Raw genomic sequence first — 26,498 nt, 5'->3', positions numbered from 1 at the left:
TTGCAATTAGTTATATTCAATCAAATATGACCTATGCAATTGGAATCATTGCTTACTTATTGCTGACGGAAATGCAGGATTTTGATTGGCTAAAAGTTGATTGCTAACACTGCTAGAGACTGGATCTGCAATGATGTAAGAATACTCCCCACAAGTACTTGTAAGCCTTTTTTTTTCAATATTACGAACAAAAAATTAGTAATATATGTTCTCAATACCAACTTTTAACAATGTGTCTTTGTTGCTAATATTATTTGTTCACTAGTTCTTTTATTATTAGGCTTTACAATGGCCTAGGCCCTACCTCGGACATATAAGTATATACCAACTGATGTGTTCAAGGACTAGACGAGCCTAGACACGCCTAGACAAGCATAGCAACCGATTAGGCGCGCTGTTGAAATATTGCTATAGTTAGTTAAATACATTATCTCTTCCGTCCAAAATAATGTGTTTAGTAGTTTTGAGGTCCGCATTGAAAATTTTAGGTTCAAATTAATGTTGAATGTACTATTACATATCATTATGGGATAGCGTTACGGTAGACTAATCAGGAGGCCTAGATAACAGTAATAGGCAAAGTATACAGTTCATTCGCAATAAATGCATGCTACAGTATATGCCTATAGAATTATCCGTTGAGATAAATTTGTTTGTGTGTTTTAGCATTTCCAAATATGATAATGATTAATATTGAAAATGCTATAATGAAATAAAATTATTAAATGAGGTCGAAAATGTTAAAAAAAACGCTAAACATGCGTATTAGTATTAGCAACATTATAGGCATAATACGTATCTAGAATTAGTGTGATTGCAACAAATGAAATGTGTGTTTTGAGAATAGGTACAATTAATATTTAACAATCAATTAGCATAATAATAATGGTGAGTGGCCGAGCGGTTAAGACAGTGGAACCGTAATTACGTAGCCATAACATCGGCAGGGGTTCGAGGCTCACTCACTCCATGGTTCTGGTGGTAGAACGAGTCTTCTCGGATAAGGACTATAAACCGTAGGTCCAGTGTACACAACTAGCTCGTGTGCACTTTAAAGAACCTAGTACATCTTTCAAGACGAGTAGGGGGTTACCCCGGTGTATTAGTATATCACAGCCACTGATCACCAACTGGGCCCTCCGGGAGACCAGTCTTTGACTGAAGAGGTTACCCAGTATAAAAATAAACAAACAAACAAAATATGAAATTTACACATTTTACGTTTTTTCGTTATGCCTAGCAACCATGTAAATTTACATATAGGCCTACTGTAGTATGTAGGCCCTACTGTAACCAGAAGTTAAGATCACGCTATAGAGGGCGTTCATAGAGAGAACCTCATGGGTTGAAGAGGGAGGTGAGATACATCATGGCGATGTAAGGTTTATAATAACCCAATAAAGGAGTACATTTAAAGAGCTGGATGTTGAGATTGTTTATTGACTACTGTCATACTACCACTAATTACGATCAGAGGTTACACTACTGTAACACACGAGAGAATATAAATCTATTAACTGTTCACCTGTTGGTATATTGTGGAATTTATAATTGCTCTAATGGGATTTCTAATGGGAGTTACTATAAACACTTGTTGATGTCCAGTGGTCCAATTTGCCCTAGCTTTCACTGAGGTGAAGGTGATGTGACATCCCTCCCTTAAAGGAAAGGAACACCCTGGGCTAAATGTGCCACTGTGCTTATAGATAAATGTAATAAAAACATGATTACAATGGTTCAAGGTACAATAGAAAGCAATTTAGTTAAAAAATAGACTTTTAAACGACAACATATCGGAAATTGAACAGCGCCATTTTGACAGGTTAAGAGCAATTATGTGACGTCAGATTAGGTGGACGCATTCAAGCAAATCCAAGCGTCCATCGTCTTAGTACAGTATTTCAATATGGAAGTGCGGGATATAACAATAAATAAAATCAATTAAATAGCCTAACATACTTAATATTTTTGGAATATGGCTTGGAGTTTTTATAATTCAGAAAATTTGGAACCAGAATATATAGAAAGAGAGTTAGTTTTGCATCGTGCTGATGAGGAAAAAAGAACATTCTCGAGCATAACAAGCCGTCGAAGAATGGTGTACTTGCGGCCAGTGTATCTGTACTGTATGCCTTACACTAGGCCTAGAACTCGTGTTGAACAAAAATAAAGTAGACACTGCATCGTCAACCAACAGCCTCCGTTTGAAAGGTTTATCAGTTAATTCCCCTACCAAATCCCGTTTGAAACAGCTAGGCAATAAAAGTAACAATAGATTAACAATAGCTGAAAGATTTACGAATTGGCTTGCAGAAGAAAAGATCGATCGAAGGTTTGTTTACCAAGTCAGCGCATGCTCATACCGTGTCATCGCCGTCCTGCATGACCGCATGTCGCGTTATTAGCCAATCATTTTAGCAGATTCGCTTAGCCAATAGAAGCGCCAAATGCAACCGCGAATCTTAAAATGTTCGTCGGCCGTATCTGACGTCACAAACAGGCTGCCATGAGCACAAGATGGCAATTTTCAAATGTCTTGAAAACAGCTTTAAAATCCTGTTTACTAGAAAACTACAAATCCGATTTAAACATAAATTGTTCTGAATATTAAGTTGGTAGGGTTACTTTTATAATAGTTAGGTAAAATATTAGGTTGTTCCTTTCCTTTAATGACTTTTCCTCATCATCAAAGAATGTTCCTTTGTTCCAAATAGTCCCCTCCCAGTACATGCATATTAATTAGGACCGTTCCTTAAATATGGATGTACTGGCCAAGAGGGAGAGAGTTAACAAATTGATAAAGAACATATGTGATATAGTCAGTACATACTGCATTATATTTAGTATTGAAATAAAACAGTTGTCACTGGACAAAAACCATATTTACTGTATTGTATATTCTGTGACTGTGTGTGTGACATCCTGCCACTGAGGCTATATAATATAAGGTAACGGATACAAGCACCGTTACACTACTAGTAGGTAGAAAACATGTAACATTATTGCTTCATACATGAAATTCCTTATGAGACTGAATCATTTCAAAAAACTAATCGGCCTCTTGAAAACAATGTTTTTAACTTGAATTATTGTATAATATTATGGAATGTACAGTAGCACTTAAAGGTATAGAGGCCCAGAAGGGTCATTTAAAACATGAATAGTAAGAATTATGATAAATGTGTTTTGAATTTCTTTTCAGAAACCGGAAGCCATGGCATCTAAAATATATAAAGATGAAACTTCAGTCGACACATATGGTACATGTGATACAGATACTGATGTTACTGTTGACAGTGACAATATCGGCCCGATTATTTCTTACAAATCTCCTAAAAAGAAGTTAAAGAAGCTAGAATTTAGTTATTGTCTAATATGTAATAGTCAGGTAACGGATAATAACAATGGACCGAGCATTCATGGGACATATTTTGCTCAGCAGCAACCCGTATTTGAACGTCTAGAGACCTACATTTCTGGAGCTGAATCATTTCCCTCACCCTTAACAGAACTGAAGAAACATCCTTCCTGTTACAGCAAGTATAAAAACCCTAAAACAGTAGCACAGAAGGAGCGAAAAAGGATAAATCAAGATAAAGACACATCATCACTGACTTAACGGTATTTAAATCACCAACTGTGAATACACAGAGAGATAGTAGGAACTGTATCATTTGTATGAAGGAAAGGAAATGGCTTTATCGCTCAAAGAAGATGGAAAGAACAATGAAAATATCTCTAATAAGATCAGGGGATATTCTTATTGAAAGTGCAAGGCTAAGGAATGATACCAGACTATTACAAGAAATCCGATGCGTTATAGAAGATGGTGGAGACATCGTTTCGAAGGATATCATGGTACATCATCCTTGCCGTGCGTCGTATATAATAGGTATGTCAAATATCAAGAGTGCAATATCCGATAAAAAAGATGATAAATATCAAAAGGCGTTTAACGAGATTGCAGTGGAGGTTGAAAAAAGAGTGATAGAAGGAAGAGAAGTGATTCTTATGAAAGATCTACTATGTTACATGAATCGTCTATTAGCTTCTATTCATCATGATTGCGTCTATAAATCTTCAAGCCTTAAGTCACGTTTGAAAATAACATTTGGCAAGAGAATCAAATTCTGGAACCCCAAAAAATAGAAATAATCTATTCTAATAAACTGCCAAAGGGAAAGTTAATACATAATTCTATTGAGTTGCACAATAAGGAAGTGATGAAGATGGAATCTGAAAGTAACACACACAAGACTAAGCAAGATGAAAACAAAATACCTACGCGTGATAGCCCTGATGAATTACACTATGCGTTCACAATAGGCATGCAAATTCACAAAGATGTACAATTAGTTCCCAATTTACCATGGCCACCACGACCAGAACACATGATTGAATAGAACATCATCATACCAAACACGTTATATAATTCGTTAGCATGGGTAATCGGTGGAGACTGGAAGGAACAACCGGAAGAAACGGACCACATTGGTTCTTCGTTGCCCAACACACGATCTAGAAATACATCAGACACTGACGACTCTGGCATCGGAATTCACTGGCGAGATAAACGAGTTGCTGTAAAACCAACAATACATAAGAAAATATTGGCAATTGGGCAGGATATTATTCATGCAGCAACAAATGGGCGAGCCATAACAGTAAAGCAAGTATTACTAGCAAAAGCCGTTCAGCAAAAAACAGGAAGCCTGTCTTTAATTTCTCTTCTGAACAAAAATCAAAACTGCATCAATAAGTCTCTCTTACAAGAAATGGATACAGCAAATGACTACAACAACTACGGCCATTTCTCGGGAACACGTCAAGTACATGATACAACAGGATACATTGCTCAGCCGGGACTACCAATTGCTAGCCATGAACTTCCAGAACAACTAGTTTAAGTCACTCAAGAACAAGGCGTAGATCTATCAAGCCATTTGTTGATCAAATCGATAGCTGTATTATAAACAAAAAGACAAATCCATCTTGCTTTCCCAATGCTGTTAAACAGCTCACAACAATCAGTTTGGGTATTAAAGATACTGCAGATAAAACTGACATGGCTTGGAAACTTACACGAATGGAGTTTTCTTTAAATAACAACATCGACCCATCACGCCAATGTGTTCCTGGATGGAAAGGCTTCAATGCAAACATGCGTAGAGATACAGCTGAGATGGTACCCCATAAAATAGGTTACTGCCAAACCATCCATAAAGCTCCTGATTACAATGTGATATACACCTTCCTCAAAAGATCAGTCGAGATGACAGACCAAATTATGGACATTCATCATGGAAAGGGTACATGCTCCATTCCAGTTGTTGTAGATATGGGAATTTGGACAAAAGCTTTTCAAGTTATCCTTAGCAAAGTTAATCAGGATCCTTAAATGGGCCGAATAGTATTGCATGGCCATGGGTAGATTGTAACAGGTTCCAGTATTGACATTGATTGGATGGATATACAACCAGCTCCATCAGTTGTCCTATCAATGACTTGCTGTGGATGTAAAAGTGAATGTACAACCAAAGGTCAACACTTTCTGAACGTTTCATTTTTTCTAGTTGACTCACTAAAACGTCATGTTTTGAATATTTTTCCTGCAGAAGAAAGTAATTTGACCAATCCTGATGGGATGGAGCGCAACGCAAGTATAATTTAACGAATTGATGATTGGTCAAATTACTTGCTTTGCTCTTACTATACTTTACTCTTGTAATTATGGTTTAACAAATGAAAGAAACCAGAAAAAATGACACACAAACAATAACAACAAATAAAGTAGCAAATTACCTCTAATTTGTTTAATTAGGTTATATGCATGATATTCATATAACCTCTTGATTCTGTCAGGATCTTTATTTATTTATTTATTTATTTATTCTTTCCTTAGCACTATTTTGTCCGTGAATTATCTTGGCATCAGTTTCATCTAGCTAAGTCAATTTTTCAGAGTATATTCCTTATGGCCAGGAATCGATGTGGTTATGTTTTCACGGTGCGCAATCATAAATTACGCGGTCTACGCGCGATTTAATGAAATCACATTTGTAATCATATCTTCACAAGCATGAATCACTTTTAAACAAAATTTGGTACTCATAAATTTCAGGTCATATTTCATCATATGGCAATATAATTACGTGCGTAGCGCATATAACGCATGCGTACGCGCGCTTAAAAGTTTTAAAATTGTAAAAATTTATTTTCGATGAAATTAGAGTACGTTTCAGGCAATTTTAAGCGTTTAAAAAATTGTGTAACAAATGTGGTTTATGACATTATACGCAGAGGGATCTTTGATCGGATTGCGATACCGGCTATTGTATTTGCGTTAGCAAGATCCTAGCATATATTATAAATAATTAAAAATTCTGAGAAAATCAATCAATCAATATATCTTTTACAAATCAATTATCTTTATTTTAATCAATGCATATAACCTATAATTCGTCATAGTGACGAATTAAATCTAGTTTTTTCTTTGTTTCTTTATGTTTTCTTTCTTCCTCTTCTTGTTCCTCCTGAATCTGATCACACAACTTTTCAAGATCACATTCTGAACGTTTTAATTTTTCTAGTTGACTTACCAACAAATCATGTTTTGACATCAGGTTCCAGTATTGACATTGATTGGATGGATATACAACCAGCTCCATCAGTTGTCCTATCAATGACTTGCTGTGGATGTAAAAGTGAATGTACAACCAAAGGTTTACCTGCATTATCAAGTCTTCGCAATCTTTTAACTTCATTTTTCCAACTTTCAACCTTTTCAAAACTGTCAGCAAGCTCCTTGGTAAGTTGAGAAATTCTAAAAATTAAGGAAATTTAGTAATATCAATTATAACGAAATTGTGAAAGATATGAGGAAACTCGCCGATTTGTTAAGTAAAAGTTGGATCAAGTTTCCTAGTGTAGACTAGCTTTCGTATTACTATAAAGGCCTACCTTTTTTCAAGAGGGTCTGTACATTTTAGAATTTCAGATTCTAAGGACACAATTTTCATCTTCTTATCCAGAAGCTCTTGTCGAAGGGCCTTTAGTGCATTGACATCTGCTAAATTCTGGTTCTTTTTTACAGTGGCCTAATAATATCAAAAAGAATCATTTTAACCACAATTGAAAGGTAATGTAATTAATTAAGGAAAAAAATAACAAAAGTATCAACAATACTATTATAGTACTATACTAATAAAACTATTTGGTAAAGAAGCAGACTTAAATGTTTAGATCGTATTGTATCAATTTGTATTGTATAATGTATGTTAAAAAACATATAATTACACTAAATATAATAAAAATAATATGAATTTATTGTTTCTTGTGTTTTGTATGCATAAGATTTACATAGGTTATTGCTATTTTGTGCTTTTATTATACTATGGATATGTAACTTTTGAAGTAAAATAATGGTAAATATTGATTTTTAGCATTCGCACAATTGAATATTGTTATAAATATTAAGAGTCTTCTCGCCTCAAGTTCAGCCAGTTTAGTTTTTGTCTTTTTAAGTTCTGCTTCGTCTTCTTTCTTTTCTTTTTTAATCTTTTCGCATGCTGCATTCATTTCAGCAAATTTTTGTTTAAAGTCCGAAAATTTTTTCTAAAACACAAAAATTTAAATAATCGATTATAAAAAGTATAGGATATAAAAGTACAAGACAAACATTTCTAAATACTAAAATATTCAAAAAACAATAGATTAAACCACCCATTAAAAAAAGCAAATGGCCTCTTACCTCTAAGTTGTTAAATTTTTCCTTTGTTTCTTTATGTTTTCTTTCTTCCTCTTCTTGTTCCTCCTGAATCTGATCACACAACTTCTCAAGATCACTTTCTGAACGTTTCATTTTTTCTAGTTGACTCACTAAAACGTCATGTTTTGAATATTTTTCCTGCAGAAGAAAGTAATTTGACCAATCCTGATGGGATGGAGCGCAACGCAAGTATAATTTAACGAATTGATGATTGGTCAAATTACTTGCTTTGCTCTTACTATACTTTACTCTTGTAGTTTCAGAATTTTACATACTACTGTAATTATGGTTTAACAAATGAAAGAAACCAGAAAAAATGACACACAAACAATAACAACAAATAAAGTAGCAAATTACCTCTAATTTGTTTAATTTTTTCTTTGTTTCTTTATGTTTTCTTTCTTCCTCTTCTTGTTCCTCCTGAATCTGATCACACAACTTTTCAAGATCACATTCTGAACGTTTTAATTTTTCTAGTTGACTTACCAACAAATCATGTTTTGACATCAGATCTGAACACTTATCCTACAGAATAAAATAGATATGTAACTTATACATAATCATTTTTTTAATCTCCAGAATCAAATGGGAAGAAATGCGTAACCAAAAAAAAAGAATAATTATACCTGACAGAGTTTTTGTACATTTAAGTACACCAAGGACATCCCCACATAGTTCTTCCTTCATGGTGGGCAGTAGAATCTAGTAGGGGATTGTCTCCTGCTGTACTGCCCAATTTCTTTAACATGCACATGAGCCATGTTCCACACAGGACCAATAGCGTAACATCTCATGCGCAAGATGCTGCACTATCTACACGTAGTCAGTTGGAACACACAAAGAATGACAGGAACCAACATTTTTAAATAAAGCCATAAATTATATTTTACAACTTACTTGTTCTTGCTTCAATACATCATTAATTTGTTTCTTTTGTTGCCGTTCTTCCTCCAATTCTAATTTAAGATCATTGCACACTTTACTTAAAGCCCACTCGTCTTGCTCTGCAGCCTCGTTTATTGCCTGTAGTGATGCTAGCTCCATTTGTAAGTCCTTTATGCTACACTGTAAGTTAAACAAATGCTTCAAGATGTATTATCCCCCAAAAACATGGAAAATAAAGATTAACTAGATTTAATTCGTCACTATGACGAATTATAGGTTATATGCATTGATTTAAATAAAGATAATAGATATTTAAAAGATATATTGATTGATTGATTTTCTCAGAATCTGTAATTATTCATATATGATAGGATCTTGTTTACGCAAATACAATAGCCGGTATCACAATCCGATCAAAGATCCCTCTGTGGTTTATTACCATAAACCACATTTGTTACATAATAATAAAGACATAAGTTACTTTTTATCTAGATTTCATTATAAAAATTCTACAAAATTGAAAAAACAATACGGATAATAAAAAAAAATCTTATTTCGTTTCCCAAGGTGAGACTCGATCTTGGTACCTTGAATGCCATAGACACGAGCACAGACCACCGAGCCATACACAACTGACTACAAGTTGTAGAAAGATGCCTCCGTGTATTTACTATGCAGTGACCACTTTGGTGCAGATAGATTATTACATACCACAATTTTTTACTATGATAACATCTTTAAAAATTAAAAAAAATGATGCAATGTCAAACTATATACTTTTAACTTTAATATATGAACATTTTAAGAAAGAAAGTTAATGTTAAGTTTGTTATTTCGGCCTAAGAAAATGTCTTAATTTGTTTGATTGTTGGAATTAATTTGTTTTAATTTAAAATGCAATTAATGATGACTTAATCAACTTTTGTTCTCTTAATTTGATAATAAATCATACATATGATACATACACTTCAAGAAAATGAAATAAAAAATAGGTTTAAAATTTAGCATATTTTCACCATTTTGTTAACTTATACGTTCGTAGCCTGTCACTTTTGACGTGCTCGTATAATGCAATTTCGAGTTGAAAAGTGAATCAAATATGATGATATTATTAAAGAAAGGTTGTAAAACAGAAATCGGACAAAAAGAGTGCGCACTAACATTTAACTAAAATCTGCGCACTCATGGCAATTTTTTAAACGCTTAAAATTACCTGAAACGTACTCTAATTTCATGGAAAATAAATTTTTGACAATTTTGAAAATGTTAAGCGCGCGTACGCATGCGTTATATGCGCTACGCACGTAATTGTATTGCCATATGATGAAATATGACCTGAAATTTATGAGTACCAAATTTTGTTTAAAAATGATTCATGCTTGTGAAGATATGATTACAAACGTGATTTCGTTAAACCGCGTGCAGATCGCGTAATTTTTGATTGCGCACCGTGAAATCATAACCACATCGATTCCTGGCCATAAGGAATATACTCTGAAAAATTGACTTAGCTAGACGAAACTGATATCAAAATAATTGACGGACAAAATAGTGCTAAGGAAAGAATAAATAAATAAATAAAGAAATAAATAGATCCTGACAGAATCAAGAGCTTATATGCATGATAATGCATATAACCTAATAAAATCAGACTTTGAATAGGCTAATTTGCAGTTTAAAGTTATTCACTTCTGTAGAAAAAAACAACAAAAATAATTATTTCACTTATAAAGACCAAAGAAACGGTTAATTTAAACCAAAAACCATTGTCTGACAGAAAATGTAGGTGTTTTTTGCTTTCAATTACATTTTTTCAGGGAAATTTTTTTTTCTTGATCCAGTTTTTGGTCAAAGTGATTAACTATTGTGTGACATTAACAATTTTTTTAGGGGGACAATATCTCTTTAATCTAAACAATATAACAAACAAGATCACCAACTGCACAATGCATAGCTTCTTTCTTCATAGCTGGATTGTCTTTTCATGAGAACTTTTCACACATTAATGTCAAACATAGATACTTTCTTTCTAATATTGGGAATAATATCATGTACTTGTTCCCCACGCTAAATGCAATAACGACAACATTACATTTTATAACACACCTGTATTAGTTCTATAAGGTTTATCGCAAATAGCTTGATTTACGTAAACATACCTTCAATGTATCGATTTCTTGTTGATATCTAATGGATTGATCTGCTACCTCTTGCTTCACTCTTTCTATTGTTTCTTCAGCTTCTATCTGTCTGACATTGGCAGAATCATTTTCTTCTTTCAGCATTTCCATCTTAGTCATGTATTTGATTGAATCAGTCTGTATAATAATAATAATAATAAATTTGGACTTTTCAGCACATAATGCCTCTATGTACTTCACATAAAGATAAAAGTAATACATGAAATGAATAATAAAATGGAAAAAGAGCACTAAAAAATGAGAGTGACAGACAGGCCAAAAGGTATATCGATCTCAACTGAATTGAATGTTTTTTTTACTTTAAGACATTTCGAAACAAATCGTTTGTCTAGTTATCATCATTATCATCTAAATCATATCAACATTTTTCAAGGAGGGGAAGGAGAAAGCGGTTCATACCTGTAATGTGCTAATTTCTTGTTGATGTTGAATACTTTGTTTTTCTTGTTCTTCTTGACTTGTCTCTAGTTTCTTTTCAGCTTCTACAATTTGTTCCTTTAACATTTCATTTATCTTTTCCTTCTCTTCTTCAAGTTGTTCTATTTTTGTCACATATTTCATTATATTTTCCTATAAAATTTGATTCAAGAAGAATGTCATTTGTAAAAAAAAAAACTATACTTTAGGGTACTTTTACAAACTAATAAGTAGAGACCAATAATGCGGAGGTTTCTACAACCTAAACAAATAATGAAGAAATTATTGCCTCTTCTGTGATCAGTATCGTATTCTTGTTTTCTAGTATTTGAATGTTAGCCCACCTGTAATGACTCGATTTCCTGTTCATATCTACTTGACTGGTCTGCAATTTCTTTTTCAATGTTTTCTATTTTCAGTTCAGCTTTTGTCAACTCTTCTCCAAGTTGATCATTGGAAATTTCTTTTCCTTCCTTCATGTTTGCCATTTCAGCATTATACTTCATTGCATCTTCCTATTGGATTTATTAATTAGAATAGAATTGATAGCAACATTCCACAAGTTTACGGCAAGTGTTATTATTAATAAATGCAAACATCATATGTATTATGTACCACTTTACTCAAACAAGGTTCTGCACAGTAAAGGAAGATGAGATAAATATACCTGCAATGTATCCATTTCTTGTTGGTGTTTAAGTGATTGTTCAGCTAGCTCTTTTTGAATATCTTCCATTTTTTCCTTAGCTTCATTCTCAACTTCTTTAATTCTCTCATTGGCTAGATTGTTCTCTTCTCTAAGTGCATCCATCTTGCTCATACAATTCATAAAATCCTCCTAATTCAAATTTATTAAAACAGTATTTTTTCTTACTCCCACCAAAATGGGTTCATTATTTAAATTTGTTTTAAGCTCTGTTTACATTATCAAACCAAAAAAAGTGTGATGTGTCCATATATGGTAGTGATATGCTTAGATATGGTCCATATATGGGCACATTAAGTTTTTTGTCAGATAAAATTTGATAGTGTAGACAGAGCTTTATTTATTACAAATGCCCTTAATTACAATTACTTACTAATAAAAAAAATAAATGTAACTCATCCCACCTGTAATGTGTTAATTTCTTGTTCATGTTGACTGCTTTGTTTCTCTAGTTCTTCCTCCATTGTCTTTAACCTTTCACTTACATTTTCTTTCTCTTCGTTAAGTTCTTCACTTTCTGTCATAAATTTCATTCCCTTCTCCTGTAATATCACAACAAATCATATTGAATTACTGATCTAAAACCGGTCTTCATTGAAGATAATATTTCGGTAGTATCCCTTTGGTATGTTTCAAAATGCATGTAGTCAAATACTGTATAATCAATGGTATAATCAATGGTATAAAACTGAAAGATACCTTGTCTTACACATTTCCACAAGCTTTTTCTATTTATTGAAAACACCAATACATAAATATTCAAAATACCTTTGAATCGTGGAGTTGCTCTTGACATTCTGTTAACAACTTCTTACATGCGGTCAACTCATCTTCCAGTTCTTTACAAACGCTGATGAAATGTTTCTCGTTCTGTTCCATTTTCTTAAATGTGTGTTCTTTTTCTAACTGTAATTCCTGAATTGTAGCTTTGTTGTATTGCAGCTCATCCTACATGAAATAAATACTTTATATTTAAATGTACTTAGCGAGTGAGTGGCCGAGCGGTTAAGGGGTGTTACCCCGGTGTACTAGCACACACACACAGCCACTGATCATAACTGGTTACCCAGTATAAATAAATAACAAATTCTATTCCATTATATAATTGATGGCAATAGGGATATGACATTTATTATTGTACATGGTTATTGTTACCTGTAAAGATTTCATATTATCTTGTATGTGTACTTTATCCTTATCATCTACTGCAATCCTGTTCTCAAGCTGTAGAATTTTCTTATCACTTAAGCTGACTCTTTCTTTCAGTTTAATGCTCTCTTTCTCAAAAGTGCAAAGGTCATTTCTCATTTTATCAGTATCAATACCCGCATTTTTCATCTCCGATTTAGCCAGTTTGTGTTTGATATCTGCTAGTTCAACTACGATGTTATCATAACGAGACTTCAACTGATTATACTGTGTGCGGTGACGCTCATATTCAAAGTTGACATCCCTTAGTTGTTTCTCAAGATCATTTGCTTTGAACTCATTGGCTTCAAATTTCTTAGTTGAGTCTGAAAATGAAAAGAAAAATAATAAATCCAATAATAGCAAAGGCAGGAATGTTAATTTAACCAAAAAATGTTTGAGAAATATGCAAGAAGAAACAACAATCTAGTCTTCTGCTTTACAGTATGCACCATATTCAGTAAAATAAAGTATAGTAATAAATATTAAATTAAATCAGTTAAATGTATAATCAAAGCAGAAATATAAAGTATCACAAGGTCTGGGTTCGACATTTGGCAAGTGGGATCACACTCATTCAACATCCAACAATGGATTACTAAAGTTCAGATTTTGCCTAATTATAGTCATTTATGTGGTACAGTATTATTAAAGGCCAGGTGCGGGCAAAAAATTTCTATTGATCATACATTCCAATAATTATCGATTTCCCCTATGTTTCATAATTATTAGGATTTTTATTTGTGTTACACAAGCTTGTTGACAATAAGCACTTTCTTATCAGTGGGGGGATAGTTCAAATTACACAGTAAAATCTCTATTCTTTTGTACACAAATTTTGTAAATAGAGAGGAATTTTAAAAAGCTATGAAAAATAAACGGTGTGGTAAAAAATGTTAACAGATGACTAAATATATGTAATTTAACTAGAATTCTACATTTCTGATATTTTTATTCAACTTCAGATTTTTATTTTCATGCTATAGCAAAAATTATCCACCGTATATCCATCATCTTTTTTCACCTTCTAGGGAGTCACCAGATATGTTATTACATTAGGTTAAACTACCTAACTACTGAAAAAAAAGGCTTCCTGGTTTTTATGGCAGAATTTTGCCAAATTTTGTATTTGACCATATTAAGGGAAATTCATGTTTTTTCGTCTTGATTTCTGTTACAAATATTTGATTTATATACAATTAACCAGATATTATATTTAAAATTCATGCCTGTACCTGAGCTTTAAAACATTATTTATATACTATTAACCTTTAAGTTCTTTGTTTATTTTCTCAAATTTATCTGCCTTTTGCTTCGTTATATCAAGGTTGAATTCCACTTGTTTTAAACGTTGTGCAAGCTTAGCAGGATCCATATCCTGTTTGCATGTTAACTGGCGATTATCAAAGGTGTGGTTCTCCAGCTCTTTTACACGATCACGTAGGTCCTTTAAACAGAAAAGTAAATATTACATCATGGCTGGTACAGAAGATGAAATATAATATTGTATTTTTTATTGTAAATTTTTTAATTGTATTTTCTTTGTATCATGAATGTATTTTTTTTCTTTGTTCAATTTAAATCTGTTTTCTATTTTACAATTGTAATAAATAATTATACCTGGGATTCTCTTTCCATCTGCAATGACCTGTGGGTGGCTTGATCACTCTCTGCTTCTGTTTGTCTTAACTTGGTTAATAGATCTTTGGTCTTCTTCTCCAGACCTGCAATAATCTCATCTTTTTCTTTACCGGCTTGTTGGAACACTGCCACAGACTCTTTCTGGGCATTTTCAAGAGTTTCAATCTTTCGTTGCTGGTCAAGCTCCCGGTTGCTCTCTGCCAAAAGTGCTCCCTTTGCACGATCAGCAGTCTGTCTGTACGATTCAAGTCTGTAACAGGATATATGAAAAACATTTTCTTCAACATTATCATAGAATATAGTTGTAACTAGAAAGCCACTCCGAGAGTGCATACCTCCGCCTACTGTAAAATTCTCCTACATAAGATTTCTCCGGGAAAAAATATATATATATATATATTTGTGTGCTGTTTGTGATTTAGGCTAATTTCACTACAAACATGTGTATGCGAGTTTGGTGTAATGGTTATGTAACAAGCCTTTCAATTAACAATAGCTTCAATTGACTAACAATAGAAAAGCAACGCGAAAATCAAACGAGTGAATTTGAAAGTTTTTAAAACTACTCGCATCAAAAAAGGTGCACATTAAATCGAATTATATTTTAAAATTACAAATCACAAATTATAACTCTTGCCTCCTGTACAAAAATGAAGTTTTTTGGACAAGTAGTTCTTGAGAAAAAGCAATTTCAGTTTACTTGTTACTTTAAGATTGCTCGCTGGCTTTTGAAAAATTCTGTCCTATCTTTTAACACTCGCAGGTCTGAAAAGCTGTATTCTAAAAAGTGGTCCAGAATTGGGACCATGGTCGCAAAATTTAATGGAATGGTCCTTGACCACATATCTATCTGTATATTCATTTTGGTAAAGATCTTGTAATTACTTTTTGAGTAATCCTGCTAACAAACAGACAAACAAACAAACAGACAAACAAACACACGCGATCGATTACATATACCTTCTTGGCGGAGGTAAATAATATATAGATACTGTATTAGGAGATACTGTAGTCTCAAGAACCATATTTTAAAGCTAAAAAGCATACATGCTCAATACTATTTCATAATTAGATAAAAACTTACTGTGATGTCATCATATCAGTGCTCATGCTCTGTTCTGCAATCAAACGTTTATTCCTTTCCGCTTCAACCTTCCATTGTTCAACTTTAACCTCTGATTCAGCAAGCTTTGCTTTCAATTCAACAATCTTAGATTCCATTTCAGCAAACTTCGCCTGGGTTTCCTTTATATTAGACTCCATAAAAACAGACTTGGCTTCTGCATCAGTCAGTTTTGACTCTATAGTAGTATAACTAGCCTCTGAGCCATATACTTTGGTTTCCATATCAGCCAATTTAGATTCTGTCTCAGCTTGTTCCCTATTAAACATTTCTATCTGCTGTTCCTTGCTCTTATTTGCTTCTTCCAATTGCCTTTCAAGTTCAACTTCATAGTCTTTTGAGAATTTCAGCATCTCTTCCGTGTGCTCAAGTTTTTGCGACATTTCTGTCAGTAAATCTGTCATCTCTTCTAGTCGACCCTGTAATTCAGTAACTTTTTCAAGATTCTCTTTCCTGTTTTCACTATATTCAACTGTAGCCGTACTGGTTGATGTTATATTCTCACTTTCATCTAAACTGATATCTTTTCTTTCTGAGCATTTATTACCTGAAGTAGTATCCCTTTCTGGAATCAATTCTGGATTATTCTCAGCAACATCCATTAACGTTTCCTTTAAATTTATTTCTGGATTTTCATATTCATTGATCATAGTTAGTTCTCTTAAATTTTCTACTTGAGATTCAAGTTCTACTTCGTAATCTCTACTTAATTCCAATCTTCGTTCAAGCTCTATAACTTTGACTTTTAAGTCACTCTCCTCAGCACTTTCTTTAGACTCTTTGTCTTTTTCTAGTTGTTCAAGAAGGGAGACCACCATTTCATTTAAAGATTCACATTCATTTGTCTTCACATTCAATTGCATTTGCAAATTACAAATTATGTTGGACTTTTTGTCTGTATGTTCCTTTTCTGCAGCAGTGTGATCCGATTCTTTATGAAGAACCATGTTACTAGTCCCCTGCTTGCTTCCATCTATATCACATGCTTCCTTTTCTTGTAATTCCGTATCATTAGAAGACAGTTGCTCAATTTCTTTTTGAAGAGAAACTATGGTAATCCTCAGAGTTTCACACTCTTTTTCATGTGCCTGTAGAGTTTCCTGCATCATTAAAACTGTCAAATTGTCCTCAGTTGTCCTTTTTTCCATATTCTTGACAATCTCTAGTTCTTCTTCATGTGCATTCTCCTCTTTCTGCTGGGGTTTATCCTGAAGAGCTAGTATTTTGCTGTTAAGTGCTTCAATCTTTTGTTTATTTATCTCTTGATCTTGTAGGTTGCTTACTTCAGGTTCATTACCTCTTTCTTCTGCCAACACTCTGGAACACTCCAGTTCTTTTTGAAGAGCCAGTATTTTGCTATTAAGTGCTTCGATCTCTTGTTTATGCATCTCTTGAATATCTTGTATTTTGCTTGTTTTCATTTCATTACCTCTTTCTTCTGCCAACATTCTGGAACCATCCAGTTCTTCTTGAAGAGCCAGTATTTTGCTATTAAGTGCTTCGATCTCTTGTTTATGCATCTCTTGACTATCTTGTGGGTTACTTACTTCAGGTTGAGTAACTCTTTCTTCTGATGCCTTTCTGGAATACTCCAGTTCTTTTTGAAGTGAAAGTATGTTGCCATTAAGTGCTTCGATTTCTTGTTTATGCATCTCTTGATCTTGTAGGTTGCTTACTTCAGGTTGAGTAACTCTCTCTTTTGATGCCTTTCTGGAACACTCCAGTTCTTCTTGAAGGGAAAGTATTTTGCTATTAAGTGCTTCAACCTCTTGTGTATGCATCTCTTGATCTTGTATATTGCTTACTTCAGGTTGAGTAACTCTTTCTTCTGATGCCTTTCTGGAACACTCCAGTTCTTCTTGAAGGGAAAGTATTTTTATATTAAGTGCTTCGATCTCTTGTGTATGCATCTCTTGACTATCTTGTATGTTGCTTACTTCAGGTTGAGTAACTCTTTCTTCTAATGCCTTTCTGGAACACTCCAGTTCTTCTTGAAGAGCCAGTATTTTGCCATTAAGTGCTTCGATCTCTTGTGTATGCATCTCTTGAGTATATTGTATGTTGCTTACTTCAGGTTGAGTAACTCTTTCTTCTGTTGCCTTTCTGGAACATTCCAGTTCTTCTTGAAGAGCCAGTATTTTGCCATTAAGTGCTTTGATCTCTTGTGTATGCATCTCTTGATCTTGTAGGTTGCTTACATCAGGTTGAGGATCTCTTTCTTCTGATACATTTCTGGAACATTCCAGTTCCTCCTGGAGGGTTAGCACTTCAGTCTCTAATTTCTTGCACTTGTTTGAACATTGTTCCAATTCTTCTTGACAGTTAATAAGATCTTCTTGGATCTCAACACTCTGCAAAATCAAATCTCTATATTTGATTATCTCAGTTTATTAATGCATGACCAAAAACAACAAATGTGGTAACGGTATCAAGAAAACTTACACTTGTAATGCTTAACTGTAGGTCTTCTTTCAAAGTTACACTTTCTTTTGTCAGACTAAAAAGAAAATGTTAAATTTATATTTCAACAAGACATGGCTTTATAAGTAACACATTAAATACTTTTGTAACTAAATAGATCTTCCATAGTTTATATATATTTACCGTTCAATAGTCTTGTGTAATTCTTGTACAGAAGGTAGAGTATTTTCTGGCATATGAACTTCTTCACCTTTGACCTGAGCAAGTTCTTGGTAGGTCATTTGTAATTCTGTTCTTAATTCAGCACACATACGATCACTCTTATCCTTCTGAATATCTATGCTAACCTGGAAGTCGGACTTCTCATTCTCCAGTTGCTGTAATCTTTTTTTTAAACTTTCCTATGTATAAAATGATATTAATTATTAAGAGACCAGTATAATTATAAAGTTATAGTATTATTTAAGAGAATTATTTAAAGAGGTTTAGACTTTATTAAATAAGTGTATGGGAATGTGTACTTGCCAACAATCCTAGGATAGACAGATTATACTAAACTAGGTACTGAATAAATTGTAATTAGCATTATCTTTATTGTACATTGTTCCTTACCATCTCTTTCTCTAATATCACATTAATGTCTTTCATTTCAGATAATGCTTTGTTGGTATCCATTAGAACAACCTCAGCATCTTCTAAACTCATTTCCAGTTCCTTAATTTTCTGATAAGATTCTTCATTTCCAGTCTGTCACAAAAATAAAAGAAAATGAAAGCATGCACTATAAGGTAATTAAACTTTGTTTTACAAGGGTAGCTCTAACAGCTGTACTGCAGCAGTACAGCTGACTTGAAGACGCCCTCTTATAAACAATACAAAAAAATATACAGACGACATTCAAACATAAAGCTATAAGAGGATTCATAAAAGTAAAAATACTCAAACAAATGAAAAAGTCAATAAACTAATAGGGATCTTTCGATTTGTTGCACATACGACTTAGGAACAAGTCATGTTAATTCATTGGGCCATTGTGATGCGCTTCTTCACTCAATTTCTTTAAAAACAGTTGTGCAAATTCTAGGTCTGGACAATGACAAGCCCTGACTAACTAAAATGTTTCATATCATATTTATTAACAGGGAGTTCACATACTCAAAAACATATGTGGATTATTACCTGATCAGAACTAGGTTGTAAAGGTATAGGAATACAGATTGATCTTCTAAGTCTTCCAATTTCCTTCTCTTTTTCTTCAATTGTTTGGTTAAGTTCCTTCACGATTGATTGATGTTTTATCTAGGGAAAAAAAAAATGGAATAAATATAATAATAAATATATAATCTTTTACTCCATTAGAGTATGACATTTAAATATCAACAGGTTGTATAATGTTTCTAAGGATGTAAATACTGTATTGTATTCATTTTTGTATGTTTTTAACTTTTAAAATGGTTTATAATGTTCACTCATAAGCCAGAATTGGTTGGTCTTGAGTATGAATAAATAATAAATATAAACTATATAATACCTCAATATCTTTATAGTGAGTATCAGTAACTTCTTGTTCAATACTTGTAAATTCTTTCAATTCCATGAATTCTTCTGTGAGTTGACTTAGCTCCTTCTTCACGTTTTTACCTTCCATTTCCCTGCCATTAAATCATTTCCAAAGATAAATAGTATAATCATATTACAAAAGAATACTTTGTAATTCAAGAAAACAAAAAGTTGATTATTACTGATAAAAAATAATAAAGACTTAATTTGAGAGGGAGCTTCCTGCAACATAAACACTGTATACTTCTTATTTTTATTAAATTTATAAATATCAACAATAACATTATCATGCATGATAAAGCTTGGTTTCCACTAGGACACAAAGCAAGGACATAGATGCAATGTAAACGCAACGCAAAGTGCCATAAGAACGGAACCGATAATGTAAGCATGGTGCCATAGATGTATAATCAAAACAGTTTTTCTGCTTTGCGTACATCGAAACTGTAATGATTCAACTACTCGTAACAGAGGAATGCACAATTGATAGAAGAGTAAAACATACAGCAATATTTATAATTACATTGTTTTAAATTTTAAACTTACATTGTTATGTATTTTGTATTAATCTCTTGATTTTCTTCTTTTAATTGCAATATCTGTTGGTGCATTAATTCATTTTCACTTTTTAGTTCATCTTTCTCCTGCATCAGTGCCTCACAGATAATGATGGACTCTTTTAGCTCTTCATGTGAACTTGCCACATCATGATCTATTACACTCTACAAGTAAATATATAGAAATAAAAATATTTGGCTGAAAAAATTGTTGCCAGTGACAGATTTAAGCTCTGTCTACACTATAAAACAAGTGTGAGGTGCCCAAATATGGTAATGATATGATATCATCATGTCCATATATGTTCACATCACATTTTGTTGTCACATATGGTTTGATAGTGTAGACAGAGCTTTATAAAAAGAAAATAGAGGTAAAAAACCGTATGAATAGTTTGTTTGAGGACACAGAGGGAAAATTACACATCTTAATTAAATACATTATGTGTGTTGAAGGCCGTAACTAAAATTTTACACCTGAAAGTAATTTAGATTGGGTTGACCTACCTCTGTCTGACAGCCAATTTCTTGTGCATGAGAAATACTAACATCCATTATAGGTGGTATTTCAGAAAAATGCACAGCCCGTCGTCGTTTCTTTTTGGGTATAGATTCATCAGACGAAAAGCCTGAACAATCTTCAGCAAACTTTTCAAACTTGCTGTCTGAAAATTCTGTCAATACAAAATACAGTAGAACATTTGACATACCCTGATATGACATTAACCAGATTTTATGTACACCTAAAATGGTCAATCATGTTATCATTTTTGTGTATTTTTTAATACATAGTATGTATGTTTTTCCATTTATTAATTCAAGTTTGTGCAAAAGCAAAATATAACGTACCATCACTGCTGACACTGCAAGAGCTTATGCTACTTTTTGCTTTTGGAGAAAATTTAAAAGTGGTAGCGGCATCAAATGATCCAACCTCTGCTGCTACTGCAGCGGCTGCAGCAATAGGATCTGATGCAAGAAGAGGAAACTTTCTTGTTCCAGGACACCAGGTTTCACGACGGTTTGGCTAAAAACAAAATGAAAAAAGTATTTTCTTTTATTTAGAGTATGTTAAACATTTTCTACAATGAAACTGGCTCACATAGCAAACAAAAAATCTAAAACCTCCTCCTAAATAACAAAATCTTTACAACTTTTTGTAATTATGACAGTAATATAATACAATTTTTTACCTTTACAATTCTTTATATGATTAAGTTACCTCAGAAACAAAGCTTTACAAAATGTATGCATTATACCTTACTAACTCAGGAAGGACAACCCACCCTTGAAAATTAAATTTGGTAAAGTATATAGGGAGTGAGGTAACTGAAATGTATTGGGAATTGATCATTTTGGGTCAGAGGTGGCTTCTATTTTCAGTATGGTATCAATTGTTTCTTTTAAATCTTACCCTTTTCTTGCTCTTCGGAATGGATTCACCCTGGCCTGATATAACCATTGTTTCCAAACGATTTCTAGCTTCAATCAGTTTTTGATTTTCCTCTGCCATTTGTCTCTTTTCATTCTCTAGAGATTCCCAACCATCTTTTAGTTTATCCTGTTTATCAAACTGAGAATAATAATATATGCAAATGATGAAACAAACATCATATGTTAAGATTGAAGTTATCAATCCATACAAGCTTTTTTAAAAAATGAATTACCTGATCAATTTGTTTTTTGAGGTTTTCAATTTCACTTTTGTATCGTCTCAGCAACGCCTCATCAGACAAGATTTCATGCATTTCTGGTTTGTTCTTGATTGTCTTAGCCCGACTGGCAAACTGAAGTGTGTTATGTGTCTGATCGATGGCTGCCGGTGTTACAGTACAAATTATGGCAGTCTTTGCATTGCCTCCAAGTGATGGTTGCAGGATTCGAGTCAGCTTTGAGTCCCTGAATGGAATATAATCTGATCCAGAGCTAAGCTTGTTGATCACTTGTCCCAATACAAACAAACTCTTGTTGATGTTGCATGCTTCTTTCAAACGCACACCTTCTGCCTTTGTTTCATTTATTCGCTCAGAACCAGCCAAATCAACAAGGTTCTAAAAAAAATACTTTTTGTTAGTACTATTCATATATCAGTATGATTATGATTATCAGTATGATTGATAATCATTGACAAGTTCCTTGATTCTTTAACACTTTGACTGCCAAACACGAAGATCTTTGTGTTTGGAAACACAACGCTTGACTGCCATACACGAAGACCTTCGTGTTTCGCATTTTTTTACGAAATCCGGTAGATAGGTTAATTATTGGTATATACTATAAATATGGACACTATATTTGGTCTGGACCGTCAATATTTTACTATTTGAAAGTGACTAATCTGGTTACGAACGACTGTCAAAATGGTACCTGTCGAAATAACATACACCGCGCATCACAGTAGCGCGTAGAGCGATGGCTTGGCGCATTGTGTATCGGTCGCGCACTAGCTTCCCGCCGAAGCATTACAAATTTTTTTGTGGATTGGCATGTTTGTTTGTTATCTGAATAACAAATAATGGAGTCATTTTCAATATGAAGTCTTTAATTTTATTATTGTATGTATACCCTAATTGTTTTGGTGTTTCACTGTAAGTGACCGAGTTTCACGCAACAAACTTGTTTAGAAATGGTATGGATATTATCATCAGTTTACTAGGCTAGTAGTACTTGCCTAGGCTAGCCTAGTCGTAAAACGGTTCCGGACCAACTTTAGGCCTGGTTAACTAGGCTTGGTGTCTTTACTATGTGGATTTTGGCGAAACATTGATGTAAGATTTATGTATAAAATGTAATACATTTTTCGATAGTGATAACTTGTTTTTCTAGGCCTATCGGTGCCATGTATGTAACTTTTTCGTTGTTTGTTGATCTCACCGGGCGATATTTTCATATTGTGATGTCTTGCACAAAATCGTGAATATCTCGACTTTCTTGCGCGAAACTACGAAAAACTCAAAAAGTGGGTTACTTTTATTTTACTATTACGATTTACATATTGCGATTTGAAAATTGTTCTTGGTACCATTGTAAAGATAAAATCTTTATGATTATTTTAGTCTAAATTACAACCCACGAATTTCACGTCGGCAATCGGCAATTGCCGACCTTAAATTGTCAGAGGACGGCATTCTCTTGCCGACCTAGAAACTCCTTTCAAGCCTCCTAGCAACAACATGGTACATTAAGGGATCGTATCATTGAGACTTTTAACACGCATATTTACCACCATGTGGTGTTTAGTTAACAAACCATGGAATTAAGATGATTCCTGAATTCACTCAACCATTGCATCATGCATTTGTGTGAGCTGCATGCTTTCTATCGAGCTGGCTGGGCACAGCGCGAGACCTGTGTAGGGGAATACCCTGTTATGTCAAGCAAACAACTATGCTCTGTGTACGGCTAGCTCCATAACCACGATGTTTCTTCCTGGCTGGACATCGTTCAGCAGTTATCAAATAGAATTTATCTTGTAAATTTTAGTGTTAGTGTTGCTAGTTCTTTTTGCATAACATATAGCTAGGGAGGCTAGGCCTAGGTTAGCAAGAGGTTAGGCCATGGTGAAATTTCTATTTTTAGAACTGCCGACCTTGGCGAATTTAAGGTTGGCAATTTTTTGCCGACCTTCTTTTTTCTGAATTTCGTGGGCTGAAATTACATATAAATCAGATAACATACATAGTTTCAATCAGCTTTAATAAAAACATCGAATTGGGCTAAAAACGCTGGCGGTGGCAGTTTCTAACTGGAAAAACCTCTGGCAGTCAAAGTGTTAAACATAAAATATAATTTTAGATAAATTTAAAACTCATTCAAAACAGATTTTAGCCAATAAAACAACATAAACTACTTTAAAACTGTGTTTCATTCTGTTAAAAGTTCTGTTCTAGTTAAAATAATTCAGAAAGTTATTCTTACTAGTCTAGAAACTTTAACAGCTCCATCATACGACTGGCGATTATTGGTTCTTTCACGTGATTCAATAACCTACGAATTAGAATGAAAGATCTTTTAACAAATATACATAGTAAATATATATGAATAGAAAGAGGTATTGATGCAATGGAGTGGATGTGGTTGAAATCTGATCCGACTAAATCATAAAATTCAAACTGTCAATGCCTCTTTCTACCATCAATAATAAATGTATAATGTATAATATGGAATAGTCAATACAGTAATTACCAGTTACTTAAAATCATAAATACAGGCCAGTGAATTTTTGTGCAATTTAATAAATCAAATAAATGACTTACAATACAGAAAATAGTATGTGATCTGCTGCTATGCTCATTCATATTTGTCCGTCCGACATGGCGTTGCTCTGTAAAAAAAAATTTTTAAATAATAATATCCTTGGATATAATCCCACTTCTGGTCTAATCCCACCCCCTACTTTATGTCTGATTTCACAAACAGGCATATCCCTAGGTATAGTCACAGTATTGACTTTTGGTCTTGATGTAGGCCCTCTCTAGCCAGTTCAGATGAGGTTTTATCAGAAATGCTGTCCAATTATTGCTTTCCTGAACCAGGGTTTCCCCGGGTATAGCTCCACCCTCCAAAGTCGACCCAATTTCGTGTGCTATGGGGTGGGATTATACCAGAGGATATACAGTATTAAGCTATCTTTCCATACTCTTTCCTCTATCAGAGTTACCTCGCAGTTCTGTGTTCTAGTGCAAAAATATACCGGTCAAACATCTGGGTTGGCATTTATCAATATTTGCTTAAATTTTTGCTTAAGCTGAAATATTTAAGTGCTTAAGCAAATAACTTAATCTTATTTATAAAACCATCTTAGTAGAAAAATTGTCTTAGGTAAAATTAAACACTAGAGGGTAGCAAATTATGTCTTAAGAAGAAAAATCTTTGCTTACGCGTGCGCATTAGCTTTTTTCTCTTAGTGATGGCGGCGCCAAAACATTTTATCTCTGTATTTTCACTCCCAACAAGAGATGGAGCATTCTGGCTACTAATGTTTTTATTACTTGAAATAGAGAAAGAGCACAACAGTCGGAAATACATACGAAAATCATTCGCTCTAAAATTAAATCAAATCAGCATTTATTTATTTTTATCAATGACAGCGACCCTTGGCAGCCGATACAGTTTTGTAAAAGTTAGTCAAATGGGTTGTACCAATCCCGAAAATATTAGCTCGTCCAATTTTTAGGCCATCTTTATGAAGATCGATATCATTATTTTAGCGTCCGTAGTACAGTGGAAAACGCACTGAATGTTCAATGTTCCGGCCTAGCGCGCTCGCGTTGTCAAAAAGAATGTTTCTGTTGCAGAAATGAGATAAGACGAAATTTTTCATCTTAAGGCAGGGTGTTTTTCGTCTTAGATTTAAGACAAAATTAAGCAAATATTTTAGCTTAAATATATTGATAAATCTGACTTGGGCAAAATCAAGGATTAAGACAAAGTTAAGACGATTTTTTTGCTAAGCAAGTTTGATAAATCCGGCCCCTGATATACCACTGATAATTGGAATAGTTTGACTAATATATCATTCTGAGTTAAAGTTACATTGGATGTACAGTACCTCTGAAACTTAGAGTTATATCAGAGTTATATCGCGCTTAATTACACAGAGTTGTTGGAGAGTAACTGATCACACAAGCACTTGGATGTAAAGCTCTGTCAACACTATCAAACTTTATGTGACAAAAAAATGTGATGTACCCCTATATGGACACAATGATGTCACTACCATATTTGGGCACATCACACTATTTTTACCTTGTATAGATAGAACTTCTACCAGATTAGATACATTTTAACTGTTAAAAAATCAGAAAAGAGGCTACTGTAAACTTACGGTCCCCTTTCTTTAATAGGTCAATTATCTTATCAGCATTATTAACAACTTCTTCAGTCAAACCACTAACAAACACACGTTTCTACAAGAAAAGATACATTATGTTTAGGTGTCTATATTTAAAAAGGTACTTCTGGCTTTTGGCTATCTTTTTATAGCACACCTAATTAGATTTTTGTCATTTGATTAGATGATTGTGGGTCA

The 26,498-nt window shown here is 33.5% G+C and overlaps 1 protein-coding gene across 1 annotated transcript in view; it reads right to left on the bottom strand.

The window, feature by feature from the left end:
* Positions 1 to 26,498, bottom strand: part of LOC144844095 (uncharacterized) — a 32,205-nt gene that overhangs the window by 2,784 nt on the left and 2,923 nt on the right. Inside the window, exons 6-34 of the mRNA XM_078700835.1 lie at positions 26,295 to 26,376; positions 24,724 to 24,791; positions 24,386 to 24,454; positions 22,135 to 22,518; positions 21,882 to 22,040; positions 21,317 to 21,494; positions 20,975 to 21,141; positions 20,457 to 20,632; positions 19,882 to 20,002; positions 19,530 to 19,649; positions 18,963 to 19,097; positions 18,534 to 18,751; positions 18,372 to 18,426; positions 15,891 to 18,280; positions 14,786 to 15,056; positions 14,435 to 14,612; positions 13,133 to 13,491; positions 12,746 to 12,925; positions 12,382 to 12,519; positions 11,939 to 12,109; positions 11,616 to 11,786; positions 11,254 to 11,424; positions 10,813 to 10,971; positions 8,666 to 8,833; positions 8,126 to 8,293; positions 7,751 to 7,906; positions 7,489 to 7,614; positions 6,961 to 7,097; positions 6,729 to 6,823 (exon numbers count right to left, since the gene is read on the bottom strand). Coding sequence (XP_078556961.1) covers positions 6,729 to 6,823; positions 6,961 to 7,097; positions 7,489 to 7,614; positions 7,751 to 7,906; positions 8,126 to 8,293; positions 8,666 to 8,833; positions 10,813 to 10,971; positions 11,254 to 11,424; positions 11,616 to 11,786; positions 11,939 to 12,109; positions 12,382 to 12,519; positions 12,746 to 12,925; positions 13,133 to 13,491; positions 14,435 to 14,612; positions 14,786 to 15,056; positions 15,891 to 18,280; positions 18,372 to 18,426; positions 18,534 to 18,751; positions 18,963 to 19,097; positions 19,530 to 19,649; positions 19,882 to 20,002; positions 20,457 to 20,632; positions 20,975 to 21,141; positions 21,317 to 21,494; positions 21,882 to 22,040; positions 22,135 to 22,518; positions 24,386 to 24,454; positions 24,724 to 24,791; positions 26,295 to 26,376 — 6,970 coding nt within the window. The remainder of the gene's footprint in view (positions 1 to 6,728; positions 6,824 to 6,960; positions 7,098 to 7,488; positions 7,615 to 7,750; positions 7,907 to 8,125; positions 8,294 to 8,665; positions 8,834 to 10,812; positions 10,972 to 11,253; positions 11,425 to 11,615; positions 11,787 to 11,938; positions 12,110 to 12,381; positions 12,520 to 12,745; positions 12,926 to 13,132; positions 13,492 to 14,434; positions 14,613 to 14,785; positions 15,057 to 15,890; positions 18,281 to 18,371; positions 18,427 to 18,533; positions 18,752 to 18,962; positions 19,098 to 19,529; positions 19,650 to 19,881; positions 20,003 to 20,456; positions 20,633 to 20,974; positions 21,142 to 21,316; positions 21,495 to 21,881; positions 22,041 to 22,134; positions 22,519 to 24,385; positions 24,455 to 24,723; positions 24,792 to 26,294; positions 26,377 to 26,498) is intronic.

This window comes from Antedon bifida, chromosome 1 (genome assembly GCF_963402885.1).
Source record: "Antedon bifida chromosome 1, ecAntBifi1.1, whole genome shotgun sequence".
NCBI classification, from domain to species: domain Eukaryota; kingdom Metazoa; phylum Echinodermata; class Crinoidea; order Comatulida; family Antedonidae; genus Antedon; species Antedon bifida.
This window is presented reverse-complemented; position numbering and strand designations above follow the sequence as displayed.